The sequence below is a fragment of the Ranitomeya variabilis genome, chromosome 7 (genome assembly GCF_051348905.1).
Source record: "Ranitomeya variabilis isolate aRanVar5 chromosome 7, aRanVar5.hap1, whole genome shotgun sequence".
In the NCBI taxonomy this organism is placed as follows: Eukaryota; Metazoa; Chordata; class Amphibia; order Anura; family Dendrobatidae; genus Ranitomeya; species Ranitomeya variabilis.
This window is the reverse complement of record NC_135238.1, coordinates 228,119,909-228,136,653: the sequence shown is the minus strand read 5'-3', so window position 1 is coordinate 228,136,653 and position 16,745 is coordinate 228,119,909. Positions and strand designations below refer to the sequence as shown.

General features: G+C 39.8%; 1 protein-coding gene across 3 annotated transcripts in view; it reads left to right on the top strand.

The window, feature by feature from the left end:
* Nucleotides 1-16,745, top strand: part of THSD7B (thrombospondin type 1 domain containing 7B) — a 453,156-nt gene that overhangs the window by 288,698 nt on the left and 147,713 nt on the right. For all 3 annotated transcript variants that reach the window (XM_077273034.1, XM_077273033.1, XM_077273032.1), the window contains one exon: nucleotides 2,904-3,167. In XM_077273034.1, coding sequence (XP_077129149.1) covers nucleotides 2,904-3,167 — 264 coding nt within the window. The remainder of the gene's footprint in view (nucleotides 1-2,903; nucleotides 3,168-16,745) is intronic.

Below are 16,745 nucleotides of genomic sequence, written 5' to 3'. Positions count from 1 at the left end.
GCCGGCGTATAAATCCAACTTCATTAGAACAAACGGCATAAAACATCAATTAAAAAAAAAAACATAAAAAGCATAATCCTTCTCCGCTTCACCTTCATGGGCTTTAAAACTTCAAAAAGAATTGTGTACAGAAAATCTCAGCTCCACGTTAAATTTCATTTATTGCTTTGGTGTGAATACGCCGCCGGGGACAGCAGAAAATTGTGAATAACACTTGAAATGTTTATTGAAAACAAAGGCAGAGTAATTGTTTTACACGGGGCATGTAATTGGGGAACATAAATAGTCGGCGTAACCTGCGTATTAGCAAAGCGGCACAATGGCGTTCAGTGCCTGTTCTTTGATTTACGGCTGGTCTTTCCCTTATTTCTTGATTGACTGTTGCGGTGCAGCGTCATTTCTAACGAGTAATTCCATTCTTTATCATCCTCTGGAGTTCGGCTCAGATCCATGTCCAAAGTACAAGGAGGGATGAAAATCGGCATTTTAGGAGTTGAGCAAGAGAAAGGGAAAGTCTTTTATGCCCGAGGTGGACTATTGGTAAATAAAAACAAACTTGAATTATAGATGTATGCAACCATAAATTTCACAAAGCCTTTTTATGACCAATCATTGTTGTACGTTTATTTCTCACGATTCAACATAAGCACTTTATGGTCGCATGCTTTGCAAGCTGCAATTCATGTCCTAACCGTTGGATGGTCACATGTAGACACCTATAGAATAAATGACTCCCAACAGAGTATTGTGAAATCCTATTATTCTCACGCCACACATTTCCAGTTGAACCAAGAGGAAGTATCAGATAGGAAACATCTGTATATACTATAGCGGGAAAAAGCGGATCCTGAATGTCGGGGCCTTTTTGAGAGAGGTGGCTTGCCTCTGGTAGATTTCATATGGAAACACCTATTTGGCCGGGATCACACAGGAGAGAAACACGGCCGAGTCTCGCATGTTAATACCCGGCACTGCTCCAACCTCATGGGTCTCCATGCAAAATAAACAGGGTCCCCAACTATCAAGGGTCTTTAATAGTATTGGTTTTCTCATATGGACCAAAGGGACTTTTTGGGCCCCTGGGTTTACGGGTGTGATTTTAATCCTTGCGTCTATTATAGTTATTCCCCTGAAGGACATACAATATATACGTACACCTTATGCACTGGGGGGAGACTCCCCACTATTCATCAAACTAGGAACTCAAAATCCACTGTGTGAAGAGATGAGTAGTGAGCATGTGCAACCACTGCCCCATTCACTGTCTATAGGTGTGGCGATTGCACATGCTCACTCCTGGTTCTTCTGCATAGTGGATTTTGGGCTCCCCGATCTTAGGAGTAGTGGATTACTCAGGATCCTTAGTCATCATAGATTCATAATCTATAAAGTTGGTTGTGGAAGAACCACCTTCAAAACAGTAATAGATCAGGGATCTCTTCCGTAGGGCTCCTAAAATGTAATTTAATGAAAATGAGTATGTGACATTTACGTATAAGAGTGCCTGTGACTACTGCGTGCTGCCCTAATCCGAAAAAGCCTCTGGACAATTTTTTTTTTTAAAGGATAGTGCAGTTTAGATATTTCAGTATTATCAAGCTCAGTTATGGAATTCTGCTTTTGCACATGGGGTCCAGTGTCCTCAATCTCCATATTTTAGCCAGAGTGGATGCAAAGAGCGTCTCTCATTCTGGAGGACTGTATAAGGGTTCAGAGACAACCTATTGATTTTACTAACCACTATGTAATGCTTCATTACACCAGTGATGGCGCTGCAGGGAAATTTAATACTTTACAGCCAGGTTTAACCAAAGGTATCAGCTGGCGATCTAAGCAGGACGACACTGTCTGCTTATTTTCAAGAGACCTATCGTATAATATAATATATTTAGATTTGCTTTGTGTGAATTAAGGAAAATAGCAGCTGACCACAATCATTTTTCTGAATTACAAAGGACTCCCAAATGGGAGTGGCTCAGTGGTTAGCACGGCAGCCTTGCAGCACTGGGGTCCTGGGTTCAGATTCCACCAAGAACAACAGCTGCAAGTAGTTTGTATGTTCTCTCCGTGTTTATGTGGGTTTCCTCCGGGTGCTCCGGTTTCCTCCCACATTCCACATACTGATAGGGAATGTAGATTGTGAGCCCCATCGGGGACAGTGCCAATAATGTTTGTAAAGCGCTGTGGAACTAATGGTGCTATATCAGTGAGTATAATAAATAAATAAAATAAATAAAAAATAAAATTTTCTCTCCTTTTGGGGCTTGGCTGTCCTGCCATTGCAGCCCTCTGTCTGGTCCTCTACAAAGCTCCATCTGGCAACTTCCTGCCGCCTTTGGTGACACATTCTATCTGGGTACCTTCACTCTTCCATTGAGCTTTTCTGCACCAACCAGTGCATTGTCCGGGGATCTGGCTGGACCTTTTAGGACGTGTATTGTGACATTAAACACCTACTCTGCATCGGAAGTCCCAACACAGAATAAAAATGATCAAAGATGACACTGTAAGCCTATCATTAAAGATACTGATAAGAACTTCATGGAGGAGTGCAGGTAAGTATTTATTTATGTTTTACACTTTGTTATAAATGCCCTGGGGTCTACAGGGCCTTAATCATACTTAGGAATATTCGATTTCTAGCTAAAAACATGAACGTACATAGAATTTTCTGGTCAAATTAAAGCAAACTGATGAAATCGAATGTTGCCAGATTAATTCTAAACTGCTATCCACTCTATTTTGTACAAAAATCTATCACTTGTTTTGCCGACGTCCTTGCTATGATAACTGCCCTTAAACGTTAAGACACCTGAAAAGATGAATGTTTGTGCGTTTAGCTGAGTGCTCTAACCCTTTACATTATTCTAGATTTCATTAATACTATTCTGCTCTGGTTACAGGGAGAAGCAAGAAGCGGGACAGATGTCAGAACGCAGAGGCTTATCCGTTACTGGAGACAGAGGCGTGCGCCTGTGAAGTATATAAATCTCAGCCGTATGGAAATTGGTCGGACTGCATAATACAAGATGCAAGAAATGAGATGCAGCTGGGAGTGAGAACTCGGGGAAACATGAAAGGCTGCGGCGGAGGCATCCGACTCCGAGCCATCGCTTGTTATGATTTAACTGGCAGAATAGTTGAGCCCACTCTCTGTAGTCATTCTGGTAAGAAGAAATACAGAATTATTTTTAGAGCTGCCATTTATCATTGAATGGATTTAATTGTAAAGGCGGGGAAAGGATTTGTATCCATGTAGTCTTAGTTTCAAACAAGAAAAGTTGTCAAACAATTAGAAGATCCAGGCCTGTGCATTGTGGGAAGTGGGAAATTCTCAGTCAGATGTTCATCTAATTACCAGACGGGATAGGAGGAAGAAGTGCAGAAAAAAATCTAACAGTCGAATGTATTAATATCTGCAAAACTCATAGTAAATTTCTGTCCATAATGGCCAGTATTATAGTAGTTATATTCTTGTACATAGGAGCAGTGTTATAGTAGTTATATCCTTGTACATAGGGGGCAGTATTATAGTAGTTATATTCTTGTACATAGGGACAGTATTATAGTAGTTATATTCTTGTACATAGGGGCAGTATTATAGTAGTTATATTCCTGTACATAGGGACAGTATTATAATAGTTATATTCTTGTACATAGGGCAGTATTATAGTAGTTATATTCTTGTACATAGGAGCAGTATTATAGTAGTTATATCCTTGTACATAGGGGGCAGTATTATAGTAGTTATATTCTTGTATATAGGAGCAGTGTTATAGTAGTTATATCCTTGTACATAGGGGGCAGTATTATAGTAGTTATATTCTTGTACATAGGAGCAGTGTTATAGTAGTTATATCCTTGTACATAGAGGCAGTATTATAGTAGTTATATCCTTGTACATAGGGGGCAGTATTATAGTAGTTATATTCTTGTACATAGGAGCAGTGTTATAGTAGTTATATCCTTGTACATAGGAGCAGTATTATAGTAGTTATATTCTTGTACATAGGAGGCAGTATTATAGTAGTTATATTCTTGTACATAGGGGCAGTATTATAGTAGTTATATTCTTGTACATAGGAGCAGTATTATAGTAGTTATATTCTTGTACATAGGAGCAGTATTATAGTAGTTATATTCTTGTACATAGGAGCAGTATTATAGTAGTTATATTCTTGTACATAGGAGCAGTATTATAGTAGTTATATTCTTGTACATAGGGGCAGTATTATACTAGTTATATTCTTGTACATAGGGCAGTATTATAGTAGTTATATTCTTGTACATAGGAGCAGTATTATAGTAGTTATATTCTTGTACATAGGGGACAGTATTATAGTAGTTATATTCTTGTACTTAGGAGCAGTATTATAGTAGTTATATTCTTGTACATAGGAGGCAGTATTATAGTAGTTATATTCTTGTACATAGGGGCAGTATTATAGTAGTTATATTCTTGTACATAGAAGCAGTATTATAGTAGTTATATTCTTGTACATAGGGGCAGTATTATAGTAGTTATATTCTTGTACATAGGGGCAGTATTATAGTAGTTATATTCTTGTACATAGGGGCAGTATTATAGTAGTTATATTCTTGTACATAGGAGAGCAGTATTATAGTAGGTATATTCTTGTACATAGGGGGCAGTATTATAGTAGTTATATTCTTGTACATAGGGGCAGTATTATAGTAGTTATATCCTTGTACATAGGGGGCAGTATTATAGTAGTTATATTTTTGTACATAGGAGCAGTATTATAGTAATTATATTCTTGTACATAGGGGCAGTATTATAGTAGTTATATTCTTGTACATAGGAGCAGCATTATAGTAGTTATATTCTTGTACATAGGAGCAGTATTATAGTAGTTATATTCTTGTACATAGGAGCAGTATTATAGTAGTTATATTCTTGTACATAGGGGGCAGTATTATAGTAGTTATATTCTTGTACATAGGGGCAGTATTATAGTAGTTATATTCTTGTACATAGGAGCAGTATTATAGTAGTTATATCCTTGTACATAGGAGCAGCATTATAGTAGTTATATTCTTGTACATAAGAGTAGTAATATAGCAGTGAGATTTTTGAATATTATGGGGCAGTATTATAGCATGCCCTAATTTTCAGTATGAATGCTGAAGTCATTGATTGGCGTCAGTGGTCATGTGACAGCATGTCTTTGCTTCTGAGATGTAAACAAAGTGAGTCTACAAATTTAAAAGTTGAGTCCATCTTTAAATATTATTGAATACGATATGCTGCTGTATTTGCTTTTTATTTACGGTATGTTGCAAAACCATTTTAATACTGTGTAGAAATTTATCTTCTGTAAGCTCCCTCTAGTGGTGGCTATAAGCAGTCAGAATTTTATCACGCTGGAGCCCCATATAATGCTCCATACAGTTCATGATGGGCCCCATGAGATGCTCCATACAAAATACACCCCCCTATAATGCTCCATAAAGTTTATGGTGGGCTCCATAAGATGCTCCATATTAAAATATGCCCCATACAATGCTGCACAAATGTTGATTAAGGCCCCATAAGATGCTGCATAGACTATTATGCCCCATATGCTGTTGCTGCGATTAAAAAAAAAAATGAGATACTCACCTCTCGTCGCTCAGGCCCCCGGCACTTGCTATAGTCACCTTTCCCTGTTCCACCACCGGGCGCTGGTCCGTATTCCGCATCCTCTGCACTGACGCTGTGGCAGTGGGCGCACACTAACCATGTCAACCCACCCTCTGACCTGAGCATCACAGGCAGATGACGCGGAAGACGGAGTGGCGCCCAGCGGTGGAACGGGGACAGGTGAATATCTCCGTGCTCCCCCTCCCCATTATACGCACCTGCTCCCGACGCGGTCCCTGGCAGCTTCTCTGATGGACTCTCCGGGCGCCGGCAGCTTCTTTCAGTGTTGAGCGGTCACACGGTACCGCTCATTACAGTAATGAATATGCGGCTCCACCCCTATGGGAGTGGAGTCGCGTCCATATTCATTCCTGTAATGAGCAGTACCATGAGACTGCTCAATGCTGGAAGAAGCTGCCGGTGCCCGGAGACAATCGGAGATGCAGGGACCGCGCCAGGAGCAGGTGAGTATGTAACAGCCACAGCTCCCCCTCCCCTGCCAACCCCCTGGGACAATGACTCGAGTATAAGCCGAGAGGGGCACTTTCAGCTTAAAAAATGGGCTGAAAATCTTGGCTTATACTCGAGTACATACGATATATATATATATATATATATATATATATATATATATATATATATATATATATATATATATATATATATATATCTCCATCTCTCTCTCACCACATTACCACACATAACCCCGCCCCCCACAACATTACCACACACAATACCGCACCCCCACCACATTGCCACACACAATCCCGCCCCCCAGCACATTACCACACACAATCCCGCCCCCCCAGCACATTACCACACACAATCCCGCCCCCCCACCACATTACCACACATAATCCCGCCCCCACCACATTACCACACGAGGCTCCGTCCCCACACATTACCACACGAGGCTCCGTCCCCACACATTACCATACAAGGCTCCGTCCCCACACATTACCACATGAGGCTCCGTCCCTCCACATTACCACACGAGGCTCCGTCCCCACACATTACCACACGAGGCTCCGTCCCCACACATTACCACACGAGGCTCTGTCCCCACACATTACCACACGAGGCTCAGTCCTCACACATTACCACATGAGGCTCCTCCCCCTACATTACTACACGAGGCTCTGTCCCCACACATTACCACACGAGGCTCCGTCCCCACACATTACCATACGAGGCTCCGTCCCTCCACATTACCACACGAGGCTCTCAGTCCTCACACATTACCACATGAGGCTCCTCCCCCTACATTACCACATGAGGCTCCGTCCTCACACATTACCACACGAGGCTCCGTCCTCACACATTACCACACGAGGCTCCGTCCTCACTCATTACCACACTAGGCTCCGTCCCCACACATTACCATACGAGACTCCGTCCCCACACATTACCACATGAGGCTCTGTCCCCACACATTACCATACGAGACTCCGTCCCCACACATTACCACACGAATCCAGTTTGGTTTTAATTTTACACTGTGAATAAAATGTATTAGTATTATTCTGATTTTTAATTATTATTGTTATTAACTTCATTTTAAGTTAATTTCCACCTGCGTAAGCACTATTGAATGTTGTCATTATTTACTTTAGTTTAATCACTAGCCGCATTAATTAGATAGCAATGAGCGTGCCAAGCGTTAGCTGGCTGGAAACAGCTAGTATATATATACTATGTTCAGACTTTTGAACCTCCCTAGATTGAAGGAAATAAAGATCGGTATAATTTTGCACTGATATTTCTTACATAGCTGAAGGGTCATTTTAAACTATTACATCAGTAAGAAAAAGAACAGTGTCCTCTTTTTATGCATATTGGCATTTTTCACAATGCATCGATAAAACGACATAAAATGTTAGATCCTTTTCCCCTTTGTCTAGTGTAAAACCATTTATTGCTCTCTCATAAACTGTCCTATTTTGTCTCCGCTGACTGCATTCTCCGCCGACCCGATTATATCTTGCAGGTTAGCTCACTATTATAGATAATCTTGTTTCATTTACCAGTAGCGCAGTTCTGTAAGGTCTGTGATAAGGCGATCCAGCTTACATGAGATGTTCCTATTATAAAATGGCTGCAGTTACAGCTGGATCAAGATAATCATACGGGGTATGTGCAGAAAAGCCGAAACACCGTTACTGGGAGATAAAGCCTGTTTGTGTTTGAAGGGTCAGCGCTGAAAGAATAGACCGGGCAGAGTTTTCCTGAGCTCCTGCATGTTACATCGAATGCTGCAATAACTTTCTTATCGCAGCCTGCAGACACTCGGCTTTAAAAGGGTCAATGTGTGTCAGCGTCAATAGGAGGCGAAAGGGGCAGAAGAAAGACACAATGCCCGATCCTTGCTCCTGCCCTCTTACTGCCACTTTAAATGAAAACATCTTATTATTAAAGGGCAATTCTTGTCACGATGGATATTTTAATATCAATGATACAGTAATGTTTCTTAAGTTATATGACATTTAGAAATCAAACCCTGCTTAATACCATTTTTGCATTTTTATCTTTGCACCCATCATGACTTGGGGTTAGAAGTATACACGTGGATAGAATAAGCAGGGATAAAATTTAAAATAATGCTCAATATAACTACTATAACACTGCCTCTATGTACAGGAATATAACTACTATAATACTGCCTCTATGTACAAGAATATAACTACTATAATACTGCTCCTATGTACAAGAATATAACTACTATAATACTGCTCCTATGTACAAGAATATAACTACTATAATACTGCTCCTATGTACAAGAATATAACTACTATAATACTGCCCCCTATGTACAAGAATATAACTACTATAATACTGCTCCTATGTACAAGAATATAACTACTATAATACTGCCCCTATGTACAAGAATATAACTACTATAATACTGCCCCTATGTACAAGAATATAACTACTATAATACTGTCCCCTATGTACAAGAATATAACTACTATAATACTGCCCCTATGTACAAGAATATCACTACTATAATACTGCTCCTATGTACAAGAATATAACTACTATAATACTGCCCCTATGTACAAGAATGTAACTACTATAATACTGCCCCCTATGTACAAGAATGTAACTACTATAATACTGCCCCTATGTACAAGAATATAACTACTATAATACTGCTCCTATGTACAAGAATATAACTACTATAATACTGCTCCTATGTACAAGAATATAACTACTATAATACTGCTCCTATGTACAAGAATATAACTACTATAATACTGCTCCTATGTACAAGAATATAACTACTATAATACTGCTCCTATGTACAAGAATATAACTACTATAATACTGCTCCTATGTACAAGAATATAACTACTATAATACTGCCCCTATGTACAAGAATATAACTACTATAATACTGCTCCTATGTACAAGAATATAACTACTATAATACTGCTCCTATGTACAAGAATATAACTACTATAATACTGCTCCTATGTACAAGAATATAACTACTATAATACTGCTCCTATGTACAAGAATATAACTACTATAATACTGCTCCTATGTACAAGAATATAACTACTATAATACTGCTCCTATGTACAAGAATATAACTACTATAATACTGCCCCCTATGTACAAGAATATAACTACTATAATACTGCCCCTATGTACAAGAATATAACTACTATAATACTGCCCCTATGTACAAGAATATAACTACTATAATACTGTCCCCTATGTACAAGAATATAACTACTATAATACTGCCCCTATGTACAAGAATATCACTACTATAATACTGCTCCTATGTACAAGAATATAACTACTATAATACTGCCCCTATGTACAAGAATGTAACTACTATAATACTGCCCCCTATGTACAAGAATGTAACTACTATAATACTGCCCCTATGTACAAGAATATAACTACTATAATACTGCTCCTATGTACAAGAATATAACTACTATAATACTGCTCCTATGTACAAGAATATAACTACTATAATACTGCTCCTATGTACAAGAATATAACTACTATAATACTGCTCCTATGTACAAGAATATAACTACTATAATACTGCTCCTATGTACAAGAATATAACTACTATAATACTGCTCCTATGTACAAGAATATAACTACTATAATACTGCCCCCTATGTACAAGAATATAACTACTATAATACTGCCCCTATGTACAAGAATATAACTACTATAATACTGCCCCCTATGTACAAGAATATAACTACTATAATACTGCTCCTATGTACAAGAATATAACTACTATAATACTGCTCCTATGTACAAGAATATAACTACTATAATACTGCCCCCTATGTACAAGAATATAACTACTATAATACTGCTCCTATGTACAAGAATATAACTACTATAATACTGCTCCTATGTACAAGAATATAACTACTATAATACTGTCCCTATGTACAAGAATATAACTACTATAATACTGCTCCTATATACAAGAATATAACTACTATAATACTGCTCCTATGTGCAATCACTTATGTGGAAATCAACTTCAGGGATTGAGGCCATTTTGGCCATAGTCCTAAGGCAATTTAAGACCATTTTTTAAAATGTTACAGCGTACTGTAGGTTTCCTGTATGAAATGTTCAAGGATGGAGGACTCCATTTAACACAAGTGAGGGTGGAAGCAGCTAACTTCTCCTAGTGGTTTTCATTAGGCATTTAATCTAGCTGAAGCTTGGGACATACCGGTAACTACATGATAAGTCAAGTGAAATTTTACAGATTTGTGATTGTTAGTAAATGTTCTCGTTATTTTATCCTCTGCGAGTTCAAACCTGACTAATGTATGTTCAGCACTTTAGAATCTGTTAGTTTTCAGCTGTGCCTACAATTGAGATGTAGTCATTTCACCATAACATTATGTAAATCTCGGTGATCCCACTTTTAGTGACATTATTTCAATTTATATAAAATGTATTTCTGTGCTGTTCTGAAACTATAACTTGTATTTTCTCCTTTTGTAGATTTCTTTTCTTTTTTTCCTTCTGTAATAAACAGCTACTATCGCTCATTACAGGCCCCAGTAAAGGCAATAACATTATCGCCATCAGAAAGCCATTGAATGCTTTTACTGAAAAGAGCAGTTTCCAGAGAGGTGTTAGTAGTCTCTGCTGCCCTTGCAGGTCAGGGAGCGCAGGAACACGGCGTGCCGACTGCAGTTATTACCTGTCACTCCCACAGCACAAGTGATACTTCTATAAAGCTTCCAGCTCGCGGAGGTACAATGTACTCAGGACTTTACAAGGGGAAATCAAATGGGAAGAAAAGATAAAAAAAAATAATGAACTGGAAAGACCACCCAGGGGCACAGTTCTACTTTCAAGACTCCATTGCTCTAACACTTTCCAGGCACACAAAAAAATAGTAGTAGCAGAGAAGCGATCATTCAAATACTTGTTCTTACAGTGGAGCTTTCATTATTATTTTAATGCTTTAAATTAATGATTAATCTTTATCTTTTGTACATCCATAACGATTGAGCCAATAGATGCCATTGCATCTTTTATTTTATTGTATTATGTATATTTTCTTTGAAAATACAAAAAAAACATTTCTCTGATTAGTGTGAATTGTAAATGTTTTTTTTCTCCTGTAGCATGCATGTGCTAAATTACAATGCAAGCTGCTTGATGCTTTTCAGTGTCAACCCTGACACTTGGGCTCCCTTTCAGCCCATTTGCGAGCCTCTGCTTAATGTGAAACTAAACTTAGTTAAGTAATTGGAATCCATGGTGCTATATAAATAAATAATAATAATAAATTGGAGGAAAGTGGGAGGTTCAGACCTCGGATGGCCTTGCTGTCTTATTTGTCACTGAACTGCATCAAGCAGCTTGCAATGTATTGCAATGCAGGCAAGCTGCGGAGAAAAAAGTGCCTAAAATATTTTACCTTCCAACAAATGCAATGCCTTTTTAAAGAGGATGTCAAGTGAAAAAAAGTGATCTCGTATCCACAAGATAAGTGACAGCTTGTTGATTGGTGGAGATCACACCATTAACAGTACAAGGAACTTTTACCTCTGTAAAAATGGAACTTTAGTGCTCATATTTGACAATCTATACATTTAATTTGCTATGGTGCTATCTACTGCTGCTCTCTGCTATTTCATGTAAGCCCCAATGGAGAATTATTAGTGTGGCATTATGGTATCCAACCTGCCACTCAATTTTGTAACCGGGATATAAAAATGCCTCAAAAGGATAACATTTCACCATTCCGCTGATCAGTGCAAGTCACAACCTCACTGACTAATAAGATACCACGTATCCTGTGTGCTGCTGCACAGGCTGATATTTTAAGTCCATGCAACAGGAAACTAATGCTGCTGCCTCTGCATACTTAGAATGGGTGTGATCCAATTGATTGAACCCCTGCAAGCATAAGAAATATTTGTCTTTGTGCAACACTTATGGAAGGTGGATAAGTGTGATGCAAAAAAATATCAATTTTTATTTAATACGCTTAGCTTATATAGCACTATTATATTCTGCAGCGCTGTACCTACTTCATCATCGCTGCCCCCAATGGGGCTCACAATCTAAATTCCCTATCAGTATGTCTTTGGAGTATGGGAGGAAATCTGAGAACCTGGAGGAAACCCACGCAACATGGGGAGATCATACTTGCAGATGTTATTCTTGATGGGATTTGAACCCAGGACTCCGGCACTGCAAAGGCTGCAGTGCTAATCACCGCGCTGGATAAAAAATATACCCCCTTCATGCTTCATGTTCATGTGGATGCCAGATCTTCCAAAGTCATTAACAAGGAAGCTACTTGAAGTTCTCATTTTTTGGAGGTTTTGCCAGGTTTAGGTGTTTGCCCAGGGGATTCGTTAAAAGTTCTGGGAGTCTGAAAGATATTTTTATTGTATGTGAGCTTCCCAGGCATTCAGGTGAGTAGGGAAGGATGTCTTAAGGTGATGTATATCTTGGAGAAATAAGAAAAGAGCTCTCGTTAGGTAGTGTTGATAAATTACGGCCATTCTGTTATGCTTAGTATAGGATCTGCGAGGGCGGAGCAAGACAAAGTGATTATCTTTTTTCTCATTAGCTTCCTACGTCCTACCCCACCCCCTCGGATCCTGCAATCATAACACAGCGTGTCAGTTGTGTTGGAGTTGCTTAACTGGTTTGAGCTTTTCCGTGAGACTTGGAAAGTTCAGAAAATAACTGTAATCCTGATTTAAAAAATAATTTCCCAGTTGTCTCCATGTTTTTTTGTTTGGGTTATAAAACATATTTGCTTCAAATAATAATTTAACTTTGTTCCTTGTATAAAAATGATCTTCTCCTTCTGTCCTTTGTCCAACAACATAAGAAAGCTTGAAGTCTCAGGGGAAATCTCCGATAAAATTAGCTGTGTGCATTGAGAAGGCATAAAATACTTTATTACAGGTGCTAAAAGGGAATACAAATAGATTGGTTCTTGTTCACACCCGTAATAATAAAGTGTGATTGTAATTGAAGGGTAGAGCAGGCGGTCTTATATCACAGCCCCCAGCCACTGACCGTCCGGACGACAAGAGAAGAAGCACTTTAAATTGGTTTTATGCTGACAGAGCGACAAGCGGTTATTAATATTACAAGACACTGTTGGTTCTGCATTTATGGATGACTGAGCTGAGTGATTTGGTCTCGAGCTGCAGCATAAGCAATATATCCAGAATATATTCTACACATTCAGCATCAGCTCTCTAGACAATCGTCTGCACTTATCCTGATATCTTCCTTATAGCGAACTGTACAGAGGAGACTCAAGTGTCCAATTTTGGAAAAAATATCCCCCAAATTGAGATAGAGATGGAAAATGGCAGCACCTAGACACTGACCTATTTTTCACACAATGGAGTCGAAAAAAGTGGCAGCACTCCAAATAAAGAGTATAAAAAAAAGTGGGGTTAGTCTCATTGAGCTGGGTTAAAAAGTCACCCTTTTTGTAAACTTTATGTGGAGTGCTACATGCCCTTCCTCTGGATGGATGGATGGATGGATAGATGAGGTGTAAAATACAGTGGCTTGCTTAAGTATTCACCCCCTTGGCATTTTTTGTGTTTTGCAACATGGAATGTCTCTATTTTTTGGAGGGTTTGCATCAGTTCATGTATAGAACGTGCCTACAACTGTGAACATCTGGTTTTCTTTTTATTATGAAGCAAGCAACAAATCAGTGTGTGTATCTATTCATCCCTCTAAAGTCAGTACTTTGTAGAGCCTCCTTTTGCGGCGATTACATCTGCAAGTCGCTTTGGATAAGTCTCTGAGCCTTCCACATCTGGCCATTTGGATTTTTGCCCATTTGTCAAGACAAAACTGCTCCAGCTCCTTCAAGTTAGATGGATTCCTCTGGTGATCAGCAATCTTCATGTCTGACCACAGATTCTCAATTGATTTAAGGTGTGGGCTTTGACTAGGCCACCCCACAACAATTTTACATTGTTTCCTCTTAAACCACTCAAGTGTTGCTTTAGTAGTATGATTTGGGTCATTGTCTTGGAAGTTGAACCTCCGGCCCACTCTCAAATCACTGAGACCGAAACAAGTATTGCTCAAGAATATCCCTGTATTTCACACCATCCATCTTCCACTCAACTCAGATGATTTTCCCTGTTCCTGTTGTTGAAAAACATCCCTACAGCATGATGCTGCCACCACCATGTTTCACTGTGGGGATGGTGTTTTTGGGGTGAAGAGTTTGGCGCCAGACATAGCGTTTACCTTGGTGGCCAAAAAGTTCAATTTTGATCTCATTTGACCACAGCACCTTCCTCAATACATTTGAGGAGTCTCCCACATCTTTTGGCAAACTCAGAACAAGTATTGTGTCTAAGTGAAGGCTTTTTTTCTGCCCACTCTTCCATAAAGGCCACCTCTATGGAGTGTACAGCTTATTGTGGTTATATGGACAGATACTTCAGTCTCTGCTCGGGAACTCTGCAGCTCTTTCGGGGTTACTGTTTGGTCTTTGTGCTGCCTCTCTAATTAATGCCCTCCTTGCCCAGTCTGAAAGTTTTGGTGGGTGGCCCTCTCTTGGCAGGTTTGTTGTGGCTGTTTGATGATAATAGTTTTGATGGTGCTCCGGGGGATCATCAGAGATTGGGATATTTTTTTATAATCCAACCCTGACTTGTACTTCTCAACAACTTTGTCCCCGTCTTGTTTTAGAGGTCTCCTTGGTCTTCATGGTGGTGTTTGGTTAGCCTCTTTGTTAATGTTGTTGCAGCCTCTGTGGCCTTTCAGAAAAGGTAAAGTGTATATAGTCACAGACATGTGACACTTAGATTGCACACAGTGAGACGTCTGGTCACTAATCATGGGACTTATGAAGGGAATTGCTTGCAACAGAAATTTTTGTGGGCTTCATTGCAAAAGGGGTGACTACATATGCAAATTTGTAGTTATTTGTTCCTGTAAATAATTTATGCCTATATTTTTCTCACTTCACCAACTTAGACTATTTAGTGCTGATGTATCACACACAAATCAGATTACAAAAATATTTAAACACAGTGTGATGTAGCGACCCTTGTTACAGCTAGGGGGCACTGCATGTGCTCCTCAGGATATGCATGGAGGCATATCTGTAGTTGTAATGGTTGAACTAGCCACACACACCTCCCACCTATGGGAGTGGCTACAAGTATATAATGTGACCATGTGGGTCACATGGGGAAAAAAGATGGATGGACCTGAGTGGTCTGTGTGCCAGGTCCTGGAGGGCCTCTGTGTTGGGAGGTCCTGGGAGTAGGACTAGATCCCTGAAGAGCACATGGGAGAGGCCATGGCCTGTGTGTTGGACAGTCCCAGATGGGGATGGAAGTCCTGAATAGCGCACACAGGATGCGTGTGCAGAGTCCGTGATGGCACTGCGTTTGGGGAAGCTACAGCCCGTCTGAGGATCTGGACTATCAGGTGGCCTGGTGAGCAAGGCATTGCCCGGGACAGTGATCCCAGTTCAGCAGCTTCCCCGAGAGAGTACTGACAGGAGTCAGCGTGTGGAGCAGGAGCTCCTGGAAGGTAACCCAGTGCAAGGGGAACCGTGCAGTCACCCACGGTAACTGGACTGAGTAAGGTCCAGCATGATTAGAGACTGCAACCGTAATGTCGTATGTTGGTGCCAGTTGTGCTCCATGGACATTAATGAACTGTATGGCGTGTTTAGTGACCGCGTTTCAAAGCCGTATACTATGATGTGAAGATTGATATAAAGACTGTTTGCTTGTTGTTCATATTTCTGTGGCTTATGACTCCATAATAAACCACATGGACTGTTAAAGTAAAAACCCGTGCCTGACTACGTACATCCGCTGCCAAATGAGTGTCCCCCAATACACTCAGTAAGTGCAATCTTACAACAGGTAATTAAAAATGGGCGAATGTTTGGGGTCAGTACCAAACACCTACTGTCTGGGTACGGACCCCGAACTCTGACTTCACCAGAAAGTCTGTGTTACTGTTTGGGTTCGTATTAGTAGTCCCATCAGCCGACGCCAGTGACCGGAGGTAAACTTTTTACCTTTGGTCACAGCTGCGGGCACACGCTGTCATTTGACAGCGTGGGAACTGCGGCTCTCTGGCCGGCGGTAATGATTTTACCACCAATCAGAGGCAGTGATCGCTGCGTTGTTCTGCACATGACAGCATGGCACACACTGGATGTTCAGGCCCCCTATTCAAGTGAATGGGGTTCAGGGTCGGGTACTGTTCTGGTAACCGGACCTTTTTTAACTGTTCGGCTGAATCCACTGTACCCAAACATCCAGGGGTTCGCCCATCTCTAGTCGGTGAATATTTTTGCAATCCACTGTACATAAGATAGAAGAACAAAATCTGTTCATCTATTAGAAAATCAGAAGAAAAGATGATAAATGTCATAAATGGATGATGCATACTGTATAAAATAGAATACTGGGTAGTAAGACAGAATTTGTAGATACAGCATTTGTAGCAAAAAGCATAAAGAAAATAGAAATATTCACATACAGTAATTTAATATTTTTAGGGTAGATAAATACTGTACATTAGAGAGGAGATGGTGATAGATAATAAATATATATAGATGGAT